Genomic DNA, 12,675 nt, shown 5'->3' on the forward strand with positions numbered 1-12,675 from the left:
ATGAAACCCATTTGATCTGTAGTTTGGGTTGTAATAGTTGATGTAGGCCTACATGTAATGTTTTGAGATTAAACTAATTGTAACATTAACATTCAGAGCTGCACTGACACTTTCTGAAGAGAGAAACAGTGTAACACTTGCAGAACTTTGATCTGTTTCAGTGACGCGACAAATTCTGGCTCAGCCAATCACATGAGCCTGGGGCGGGACTATCGGTTTGATTGACCAATGGCAGAGCAGTAGAAGTGTTTCAAACTTTTTATTTTTGTAAGTTAATTAGATCACATAGAAATGACACGCAGCTGTTTCAAGATACAATGCATCTGTAACTGAGAGTCTAAATGTCAGAAAACAATGATAAGACCCTTGTTGGAGTCTCCATATAGCTCGATATTAATTGATGTAACTTATAAAACAATCATTAAAGGGTTCATTTCATACCAGTGTTATTTTAGTATCACTGAGATGCTATTATAGTTTTTTCTAACATTATCTTTTGATTAAGATTTTATTTTTATATTGTCTACTTTCATGTTAATTTTAGTTTAGTAAGTTTACAAATTTTGTATTTTGACATTTTTATTAGTTTGTCTATATAGTTTTTATTTATTTATATTTCAGTTTCAGTTTTAGTTATTTTAGTACATCAAATTAAACTAAATGAAATGTTGCTGTGGGAAGTAGCTGATAGAAAATAAGTTTATTTTATAGCTATTTTAGTTGAAGTAATGGAAATGTTTTAGTTTTAGGTATAATATCAGTCTTTCATAAAACATTTTATTATTATTATTTTTCCCCTTCCGATGCATTTATAGTGTTAGTTTTTGCATCAAAAACAGTCATATTTTAATTATTCATGATCATTTTGAATAAATGCTAAATGTGTTTGGACAGGTTTTGAGTGTTACTGTTTGTTTTCACAGCACATCAAATGCTTTTATCTCAAAAGATGAAGGAAAAGGTGATTCTTTATCTGTGTTTAGGAGCCCCGATGTGTCTGTCTTCTCGTCTGCTGATGTTCCGGGTCTTTCCGCTGCTGCCGCGTGACTCTGGCCTGATTTCTTTGCTCCCAAAGCAGCTCCTGGACTCTAAAATACACATAAACACGCCAACATCCCTACAGCACGTGCTTAAAGGAGTAGTTCAACCAAAAATGCTGTAAATCTGCTGAAAATGTGTTCACCCTCAGGTTTGTTTTTTCAACAGATTTGTAGAAATCCTCTAGGGTGAATGGGTGCCGTCAGAATGAGCAGACAAAAGTGTTAACATTTCAAGATGTTTTGGCTTGATCTGTGCAGATTTCTCTCCTGATTCAGACCAGACCACTTTTTCACTAGAGGAAGTGTTGTTATGGATTAGTTAAAAATGTCTTGATGGATTTGTTTCAGCTTTTGTCTTCTCAAGATGTGAACTGATGGACTGGAGTGGTGTGGATTACTTGTGGATTATTGTTTTGTTTTTATCAGCTGTTTGGACTCTCATTCTGACGGCACCCATTCACGTTCATTGGTGAGCAAGTGATGGAATGACACATTTCTACAGATCTGATGAACAAACTCACCCTCATCTTGGAGGCTGAGCACAATTTCATTTTTGTCTGAACTATTCCTTTAAGTGCTTAGAAAGTGTAACTTGATTTACTCCTCCACTGCTGCAGATTGTAAGATTGTCTTTTCTTCATCAGTCTGAACACACGCAGCGCTGCAGAACGAGGCTCATATTCCAGTCTCACAGCTCAATCACACTCATAAGAGCTCCGTCAGCGTTATGAGAGACTCAAACCCCCTACGAAACCGCAATCAACCCACAATTCTCAGTCACTCTGCTCACAGCCATCACTTGTTTTTTTCTCTCTGAATGCAAGAAAGACTTAGTTCTGTGTCTGTTCAAGCAGTTTCTCCTTCGGTTTTAACCCAGCTCTGGGTTTCCAACATTATTTCTTTTGTCAGTTTGTTTTTTACCAATACACAGTGATAGAAAAAAAAACAACAAAAAAATTGCTTTCCAGTTCTAATGTCCAACGATTCTTAAATCGATTCAGAAGCAAACTGCCATAAGTCTTGTTTTGAACAAATATGTGTCAAAGGGTTCCAAAAACCAACTTAATTCAATGGGAAAACAAGGTTTCTTTTCTCATTGACAGATATTTGTTTTTGTTTTTATCATAAACTCACTTAATTTTGTTTAATTTGTCATAAAACAAGGCTTTATATCTTCATTTTGCTCTCCAGGAAATGTTAAGGATGTTTAGATACGCATTGTAAAACATTTTCACAGGTTTCAGCTTAAAAACAGTTCAGCAGCTGACTTAAAATTTTAAGTTAAATCAACTTAAAACTACAAGTCATTTCAACGCACTACAATGAAGTGAGTTAAAATGACTTGTACTTTTAAGCTGATTTAACTTAAATTATCAATTAGTCTCTGCACGCCTGACAGAAATCTGTAGGTGCATAGGAATAGGAATGTTTCTACTTTGCGTTTTTGTGGTATTGAAAAGGTTAATGTGCTCTCTAAAGGCGGCGATTTGGAATTACTTCTACAGTGATGTGAGTTATTTTGGATTTTTACTCTTTAAACGTTATCACCTATGGGTATGAACGATGAAGCTTTATTTAATGTGATGCTGTAATGCATTTGAGTTGGTATGTATATGTATATATGCCATATGTTGTGTATATAGTTTCCTGATGATGTACCCATTGAGTGTTGTTACTAATCTATGTTCCTCTGCAGTGATTGGTTATGATGTCCTTTTTAAATGTGGTTAGTAATGAGATGTCTAAAAATACCTGATGAAGGTCATGCGACCAAAACGTTGTAAATAAACTTTTTTTAATACGTTTTGCATATTTCTGTAGTGTGCAGGATTTGTTTGTTGTTAAGTTGATTTAACTTAAAATTTTCATTTTTGTAGTTCATGCAACATTTAATGCCTTGACTTTATGAATTTAGGACTTTCTGCTCTGATTTAAGACCTTTTAAAGCCTTTTTACACTGTAAAAAAAAAAAAAAAAAAAAATTCAAAAAGATGTTTCAACTTAATATAATTTGTTACCCTGACTTAAATTTTTAGTTTAGTCAACTTGAAATTTTAAGTTACTTAATATTAATTTAAGTGACAACTGGAATATTTTTGTTGACTAAACTAAAAATTTTAAGTCAGCTCCAGGATCTGAATCAAATTATTTTAAGTTAAAACATCTGAATGAAATGATTTTTTTTATCAAATGTGTAAAGTTCAGTGTGAGACCCTGTTTTCACAGTTTCTTTGTAGATTTCGAAAGTTCCGATTTTTTAGAAATTTGTTTCTGAACATTTTTTTGTGCAGATGTTCTTCCACTGAATGAAAAGCTCCAGTTCCGATCTGAATCTTTGGATCATCTCTGAGATCAAATGATTCGTGAACCCGTCGAAAGTTCCGATCTGAATGAAACATGGTCATTTCGATCTGAGTCAAATGATTCACACTGCTCCGAAAGTTTATTGTTTTTCAAATTTTGCACTGAGTCATATGATTCCCGAACTCATTTATATTGTATGTACAAATAATGGTTTCAAAGGTGTTGTGACAGTGATGCCACAGAAGAACAAGAACCTTTAACTGAACAGTTCTTTTAATAGTCTGAAGAACATTTTACTCTATAGAGAACCTGGAAAAGTTTCCACAGATGTTAAAAGTTCTTCATGGAACCACTGATGCCAATAAAGCTGCTTTAAATAAAGAGTGCAGTCTGTATGTTCACTAGACTGCTGGACTCCACTGTGCATTAACACAGAGAACAGACACAGAGACCCGTCTGATGTTTAATCAGCACCAGAATCTAATAAAGCAGCTGCTGTTTCTCTTCCTAATGAAATCAGGTCTCATGATGGGATCCAGCTCTGCAGCTCCTGAAGCCGGGTGTTCTGGTTCCTCCGTCGCCGGCCGACCCTAATTCAGCCCGTTCCATCTGAATCATCCTGCGCCGGAGCTCCTGAAAGCGCCGGATCTCCGGCTCGTCCTCCTCGCTCTGATCCAGTTCAGACAGACGCAGCTTCTCCACAACAGGAAACTCTGGATGAGACACAAACGAGATTTTGAACTGAGGAGAGGCCTGTCATATATCTAAACATGAGCACTGAGCTCACTTTCATGTTTCGGCTCCGAAAGTTCCGCGGTTCGCGAATCATTTCATTCAGATCGGAACTTTCGGAGCGGTTCGCAAATCATTTCATTCAGATCTGAACTTTCGGAGCGGTTCGGGAATCATATGACTCAGATCGGAACTTTCGGAGCGGTTCGGGAATCATTTCATTCAGATCGGAACTTTCAGAGCGGTTCGCGAATCATTTCATTCAGATCTGAACTTTCGGAGCGGTTCAGGAATCATTTGACTCAGATCGAAACTTTCGAGCGGGTTCGCGAATCATTTCATTCAGATCGGAACTTTCGAGCGGGTTCGCGAATCATTTGATTCAGATCGGAACTTGCGAGCGGGTTCGCGAATCATTTCATTCAGATCGGAACTTTCGGAGCAGTTCGGGAATCATTTCATTCAGATCGGAACTTTAGGAGCAGTTCGCGAATCATTTCATTCAGATCGGAACTTTGAGCGGGTTCGCGAATCATTTCATTCAGATCGGAACTTTCGGAGCGGTTCGCGAATCATTTCATTCAGATCTGAACTTTCGGAGCGGTTCGGGAATCATTTCATTCAGATCTGAACTTTCGGAGCGGTTCGGGAATCATATGACTCAGATCGGAACTTTCGGAGCGGTTCGGGAATCATTTCATTCAGATCGGAACTTTCGGAGCGGTTCGGGAATCATTTCATTCAGATCTGAACTTTCGGAGCGGTTCGGGAATCATATGACTCAGATCGGAACTTTAGGAGCGGTTCGCGAATCATTTCATTCAGATCGGAACTTTCGAGCGGGTTCGCGAATCATTTCATTCAGATCTGAACTTTCGGAGCGGTTCGCGAATCATTTCATTCAGATCTGAACTTTCGGAGCGGTTCGGGAATCATATGACTCAGATCGGAACTTTCGGAGCGGTTCGCGAATCATTTCATTCAGATCTGAACTTTCGGAGCGGGAATCATTTTCAGGAATCATCGGAACTTTCGAGCGGGTTTGAATCATTTCATTCAGATCGGAACTTTCGAGCGGGTTCGCGAATCATTTCATTCAGATCGGAACTTTCGAGCGGGTTCGCGAATCATTTGATTCAGATCGGAACTTTCGAGCGGGTTCGCGAATCATTTCATTCAGATCGGAACTTTCGGATTTCATTCAGATCGGTTCGTGAATCATTTCATTCAGATCGGAACTTTCGAGCGGGTTCGCGAATCATTTGATTCAGATCGGAACTTTCATTTGATTCAGCGGGTTCGCGAATCATTTCATTCAGATCGGAACTTTCGAGCGGGTTCGCGAATCATTTGATTCAGATCGGAACTTTCGGAGCGGTTCGCGAATCATTTCATTCAGATCTGAACTTTCGGAGCGGTTCGGGAATCATTTGACTCAGATCGGAACTTTCGGAGCGGTTCGGGAATCATTTGATTCAGATCGGAACTTTGGAGCGGTTCGCGAATCATTTCATTCAGAATCTGAACGGGTTCGCGAATCAGCGGTTCGCGAATCATTTGATTCAGATCGGAACTTTCGAGCGGGTTCGCGAATCATTTCATTCAGATCGGAACTTTCGAGCGGGTTCGCGAATCATTTGATTCAGATCGGAACTTTCGGAGCGGTTCGCGAATCATTTGATTCAGATCGGAACTTTCGAGCGGGTTCGCGAATCATTTGATTCAGATCGGAACTTTCGAGCGGGTTCGCGAATCATTTGATTCAGATCGGAACTTTCGGAGCGGTTCGCGAATCATTTCATTCAGATCTGAACTTTCGAGCGGGTTCGCGAATCATTTGATTCAGATCGGAACTTTCGGAGCGGTTCGCGAATCATTTCATTCAGATCGGAACTTTCGAGCGGGTTCGCGAATCATTTGATTCAGATTCGGAACTTTCGAGCGGGTGGTGTGATTTTGAGCCATCTAAGTTAAAGTGTAAATTATGATCTTTTCATAGTCAGGTATTATTATATTGGAAATTAATAGACAAACACATTTTTCACCACACAGTTGTTCTTTGTGGAATAATAAGTGTATTAAGGGGAAATCTGTGTATTTTCAGGACTGGATGGACAAAGGCGTCTGGTCCATTGTACATATTATGGACGGGTGTGGAAATTGCCTTAGTTATGATGATTTTTGTGTAAAATATAATATAATTTAAACTCAGAAATTATATGCATCTTTGTTGAAAGCTGTCCCTGCTGGTTTGGTGCAGTTAATTAAAGGTGCATTGTGTTATTTTCCTGTGAAACCAAGATTAGGTAATCTGATTATCTCAGGTGTAAATTTGACAGAGCAGAGCTGTAAAAATAAGGTTTTAAGAACACTAGTAAATACACAGACTTTCCCTTCTACAGTAAAGAAGAGAACTCTTGTTTTTGATTTTCCAGAAGATAAAGTGGTTCAAATTAGAACAAGATTTCTCTCTTTTCCACTTCTACCGAAGGTAAAAGAAGTTCAGTTTAAAATTATTAATGATATTTATCCCTGTAATGAGTTCCTCAGACGTAGATTTAATATGGATTGTAATGAGTGCACTTTTTGCGAACCAGACACAGAGTCATTGGAACATTTATTTTATTTATGTAAATTCTCGAAGAAACTCTGGGATGACATCTCTACTTGGTTAAGTCTGAAATATGTGATACCTGACTTTGATTTTAAAATTGTAAAATATTTGTCCTTTTGTCGGAATTGTGATGTCGAATTTTTGGTGAATAATATTGTGATTTTGGCAAATTATGTATTCATAAATGCAGATTCTTAAATAACCCCCCCTACTTTCTCTCTTTTTCAGAAAGATTTAATGATCTTCTTCAAATCTTTAAAACTTATGCGTCATAAAAAAGCCCTTAAACTATGTAATCTTTTGAAGGTATTTTTTGGCGATTAAGCCCTTTGTATTGTGTTTTATTTTTATATTTATTTATTTTTGTATTTATTTTTCTCTCAGTTTTTTTTTTATTTGTTTATTGTGTTTATGTTATGCTGCTATTTGGACTTCTTGGAATTTTATTACGATTTTTCTTATTGTTGTTTACTTGGTTTTTTGTATGTTACCTCGAGGCAAAAAACAAAAACAAAAAAAACTTTCGAGCGGGTTCACGAATCATTTGATTCAGATCGGGACTTTCGGAGTGAGTTCGTTCGTGTCAGAATTTCTATAATATTTTATTTTATTCCAGTTAAAGTCAGCATAACAAATAATGTCGTTTGGTTTGGTTTTAGTTAACTATAATAACCTTGTTTTTTGTTAACTGAAAATAAATCTGTAATAAAACAATAAAAAACTTGAAAACTAAAAATGTGAGAAACGTTGCATTGGCAAATAACTAAAATAAAATAGGTTTTAAAGTACTGAAATGAAAGAAACTAAAACTTGAATAAAAATAAGTTAAAACTAACTAGAATGAAATAATAAAAATGACAAAAGTACACAACAAGGTTACTAACATTTTAACTGAAATTCAAATATAAATAAAAACTGAAAAGCTCAAATTATTAAAAAAATACCATAATAACACTGAAATAATACTAAAATAACACTGGTTCAATATTTAACCTGCGTTAATTAATTCTAATTCCTAATTAGCCCGGAGCGCACAGCAATGGCCTGACTCTGAGATCTGAACAGGAGACCATAACAATATTAAAATAAAATCTGAAAATCTAAAACCGAAAGCTCATTAAAATGATTAATAAGTGATAATAAATATGACTAAAATAGCGCTGGTTTAATCCTGACCCTGATTTAGGATTTAATGAGGTTAGAGTTGTGGTTTTTTGGCCACATATTGAGAGTCTCTCCAATCAAACCACACTCCTGCTGATCATTTGATTTTCATTTTAAAGCTCATTAAGATCTCAGCATCATTCCCCCGTAATGCATTGTCTAATCAGACGAGAGCTGAGTTTATCACTCGTCAGTCTAATGAGTGTAAGATTATTGCGTCTGGGGTTATTGATCGTTTTCGCAGCAGCGCCAGAATCCAGCTGAGCTGCACGCGCGTCTCCAAGGGAACAGAACTCACACCAGTCGAGCAGAACCAGGGCAAGGAGCTATTTTTGAGGCAGGCCATCCTTTTTATGCAAAGCCACAGATGGCGCGCACACACACGCGCACACACACATCTACACCTTGCTCTCAGGTTTCTTTCACCTTCACCCAGTTGCGAGGCGCGCAGGTAGTGGAGGATGGCAGGCAGACCGCGGCCCACGACGTCCTGGGGAGGAAACGTGAGCGGGCACTTCCTCAGACTCAAGGCCTTCAGCGTGATCACGTGACCTGCGGGACGACAGAGGTACGAGCTCAACGTCACAGGTTCCTCACGTGCTTCAGAAACACACGAGTGCGTACGAACCCAGCTCTGGAGGAAGCGCTGAGATCGGATTGCCCTCCAACAGTAGCGTCTTCAAACACCTTAAAGACAAAGAAAGAAAGAAAAGCTTTATTTGCAGTGATTCACAGAAAAGTAATTCAGGTCCCACAAATTCTTTGGTTTTCCAGCATTTTTGTGTATTTGGACCCTTTCCAACAATGACTGTATGATTTTGAGATCCATCTTTTCACACTGAGGTCAACTGAGGGACTCATATGCAACTATTACAGAAGGTTCAAACACTCACTGATGCTCCAGAAGGAAAAACCATGCATTAAGAGCCGGGGGTGAAAACTTTTGAACAGAATGGAGATGTGTACATTTTTCTTACTTTGCCTAAATATTATATTTTTCTCATTATGTACTGCCCTTCAGAGGCTGCACAAGATATTTATATGCTTCCCAGAGGAAAAAAATAAGTTAAATTTACCCTGATTTTCAACTTCCAAAAGTTTTCACCCACCAGCTCTTAATGCATGGTTTTTCCTTCTGGAGCATCAGTGAGTGTTTGAACCTTCTGTAATAGTTGCATATGAGTCCCTCAGTTGTCCTCACTGTGAAAAGATGGATCTCAAAATCATACAGTCACTGTTGGAAAGGGTTCAAATACACAAAAATGCCGAAAAACCAAAGAATTTGTGGGAGCTGAAGGATTTTTTTGAAGAACAGCGAACAACGAATTTTCTCTCGTGGACTATATGTAAACATCTTCTGTGTGAAATATCTTATTCAGGTCAGTACTAAATAATAAAATAGCATGCATCTTATATGACCCTTCTTATTTTGGTAAAATAATTAACATTGTGCAGATTCTGCAATGTGTATGTAAACTTTTGACTTCAACTGTATCTCTGTATCTCAATATAGGTTGTTTCAAAGCAGCTTTACAGAAATAAACAGGAAAATGTTGCAAACAAATTCAGTTTGAGCTGTAAAACAGCTCTACAGAAGACAATAGAGTCATTATTCAGATCAATTCAGATCATGTTTTGTTCTCATCTGATAGTGCCAGTGCAGTCAAATCTGTAATATTACTGAATATTGATTGTATTAATTAAATGTTGCTTAAATACTTGAGATATAAAATTATATGAAGTCTTGTTTTCTAAAAAATGTGTCAAAATGAAGTGAGTTTATAATTAAAACAAGAACAAATATTTGCCAATGGAGTTTTAATCATAAATTTTTAGAAACAAGACTTAACTTTTTTTCATCTCAAGCACATGTATATTGATTTAAGATTAATTTTTAATATTTGTTCAGTTTCTACCATTTTTGCAGTGTGTTTTGCAGTCTTTATAGACTGTATATGTCACTTTTATATATTAAAACCAGTGATTTACAGTGGATATCTATGTGTTCTTTAAGTCAGAAATGCCATATCACGTTTACTTCAATATACTCCTTAATTTTAGCAGCACGCGTTTGCTTTACCTCTGGTTTAATTGGATTGTTTTAGCTGTACAAAATAGTCTGATATGCTGCTTGATATTGCAAACTGGTATCTGGTATGATATTGTTTAATTTATTGTTTTAACTATTAACACACTGGTTTGTAGCGGAAGCATTTCTACCATTTACTGCGTATGTCATTCTCTTAATTATCATTTTTATCAAAAACAAGATTATTTTGGCTCCACTGGCAGATGTTTGTTCTTGTTTTAATCATACACTCACTTAATTTTGACACATGTAAGTGTCACCTATATTGATTTAAGATTCATTTTTAATATTTGTTCAATTTCTACCATTTTTGCGGAAATGTACCATTTCTGAGTGATTTCATTAACTGTGCTACACTGTAAAAAATTTAAAGAAAAAAATATATAGGGGCATTTTAAGAAAATACTATCTCAATTTTTCTACTTCAAATATTCATGTTTAACTCAATGTGTTACTTGACGTTTCTCTGTAATTATTTGTAAAATTTACCAGTAATTTCTGAGTGAAAACAGTGTTTTTTAGTTCATTGTCTTTCATGTCAATCCACACTCTTTTGTTGCATAATAAAAGCATTCACACTCCATATTTGGGTGCTGATAAAAACATCACAATACTCCGCAAGTAATCCACACCACTCCAGCCCATCAGTTCACATCTTGAGAAGACAAAAGCTGAAACAAATCCATCATTAAGACATTTTTAACTCAAATACAAGTCTATAATCCATAATAACACTCCACTCCAGTGAAAAAGTCAATCTCCTGTTGTCTCTCACATCAAAATCAAATCAAAAATCCAGCCACATATTTGTTTTGAACTGTTTTGAAACGGTGCTTTATCTGTGCAGATTTCTCTCCTGATTCAGACCAGACCAATTTTTCAGTGAACGAAACGTTATTATGGATTATAGACTTGTATTTTAATTAAAAACATCTTTATGATGGATTTGATTCAGCTTTTGCTTGTGGATTATTGCAATGTTTTTATCAGCTGTTTGGACTCTCATTCTGACGGCACCCATTCACATCCATTGGTTAGACAGTGATGGAGTGACGCATTTCTATAAATATGATGAACACACAAACTCATCCTAATCTCGGATGGACTGAAAATGAGCACATTTTTACTCGTTTTTGCGTATTGCTTTAAAATGGATTGTTCGCACACCTGTGTTGTCCGATGGAGGCTGGTAGACCTGTGAGTCGATTGTTCCTCACATCCAACCAAACCAGAGACGACAAACTGCTGAAGAAGCGTTCAGGGAGACTGCTGATCTCATTCCCCTCCAGATATAAACTCTAGAGCATGCAGAGGAACGTATGATATGAGCTAAACTGTCCAAGGATGTGCTGAAAATAAGAATCCTGCATGCATTGTGCTGTGAATCTACCTTTAGATGTGTCATGTTTAACACAGATGCTGAGATGTTCCTCAGAGCTCTCCTGCTCATGTACAGCATGTCTGCAGATGCTGATTTTTCAGCTCCTTCTTCACCGTCGAGGCTCAGATGGAGTTCACTCATGTTTGATTTTAACAGCCAGAGTAATAATACTGTAATGATCACGTGTGATTGATCACATCAGCTGCTGAAGGGTTATGATGTCATATCTGCGATAGTATCCGTGTGACTGCAGCATGCTGGCAGATGGGATGTTGTCAGTCGTTGCTATGGTGACGGCGTGTGAAAACGAAACCAAAACTACGGTGCGCGGCGGAGGACAAACATCCGAACGCGTTTGAAAAAATACAGTGTGTGTGTAGTGTGTAGCCTATTACTCTGACTGAAATGTCTTGTTTTGATTTCTTTAATAACTTTTGTTAATTTATTTGTGAAACGGAGAAGTACAACAGCAATAATTTAAAGAAAACTGGACTCGTAATTTTATAAGACCTGAAACAGATTTTATGAAGTATGTTTTCAGTGACGCTCTACACTATAAACAAGTTTGGTAAGGGAACAAAATGTGCTTTATGTGGTAAAATATTAATTGTTCGATTAACGTCAAGAACGTTAGGCTATATTATAAAGGAAAACAGAATTGTTTGTATCTGATCAGGACACTTTCTGTCTAATATTAGCTGTATGTAGATTGTGTAGATTATTTTTCTGTGTATTTTTCAAAGTGTCAAAATATCATGTGGTGCGAACGTCAGGCCATAACTGTTGTTTTGGAAATGTCTGAAATGACTCTAAATTTATTCTGATTAGTTTTCGTCACTATTTGGCATGATTCTCAAAGTGTTTTGTGTATCATAATCCTGTATAAAATTGCAAAACATTTGTATTTGTATTTCTTTCATAGTATTGTCACGGTATGTTGTAGATAAACTTTACAAGACAATGAACTCATAGACAACAAGAGCTTAAATACACTTGATAATTCAGAGCAGGTGGAGGAGTAATCAATTAAATAAACAAGAACAGGAAAATGACCAAATAAGGAAACAGGAACTAAGGCTGGGGGTAAAACACGGAACACAAAGTCCAGAATCCTGACTAGTGTACAAACTTTGTCGGATGATTTCCATTTTGTGAAATATTATATTTTGAGACTTTTATATTGAAGGACACATGGAAGCATCAAGCAGGTTTGTAACTCTCTTTCAAATTTGGAAAAAATAACCTTTTTAACAGCTGATATGTAGTTTCCACATTTGGATATCATGTGGTATGATCTAAAAAAAAAAAGAACAAAACAAAATAAAACAAACAAAAAAACCTATGAATATTA

General features: G+C 36.6%; 1 protein-coding gene across 1 annotated transcript; it reads right to left on the minus strand.

Moving 5' to 3' along the window:
- Positions 1 to 3,661: 3,661 nt before the first annotated feature.
- LOC127175463 (leucine-rich repeat-containing protein 27) lies at positions 3,662 to 11,603 on the minus strand. Its single transcript, XM_051126537.1, has 5 exons — positions 11,334 to 11,603; positions 11,111 to 11,241; positions 8,483 to 8,541; positions 8,281 to 8,406; positions 3,662 to 4,057 (listed from the first exon to the last, which is right to left on the minus strand). The coding sequence occupies exons 1-5, from the start codon at positions 11,463 to 11,465 to the stop codon at positions 3,861 to 3,863; spliced, it is 645 nt and encodes a 214-aa protein (XP_050982494.1). The 5' UTR covers positions 11,466 to 11,603; the 3' UTR covers positions 3,662 to 3,860.
- Between the last annotated feature and the right edge of the window lie 1,072 nt (positions 11,604 to 12,675).

Source organism: Labeo rohita, chromosome 13 (genome assembly GCF_022985175.1).
Source record: "Labeo rohita strain BAU-BD-2019 chromosome 13, IGBB_LRoh.1.0, whole genome shotgun sequence".
In the NCBI taxonomy this organism is placed as follows: Eukaryota; Metazoa; Chordata; class Actinopteri; order Cypriniformes; family Cyprinidae; genus Labeo; species Labeo rohita.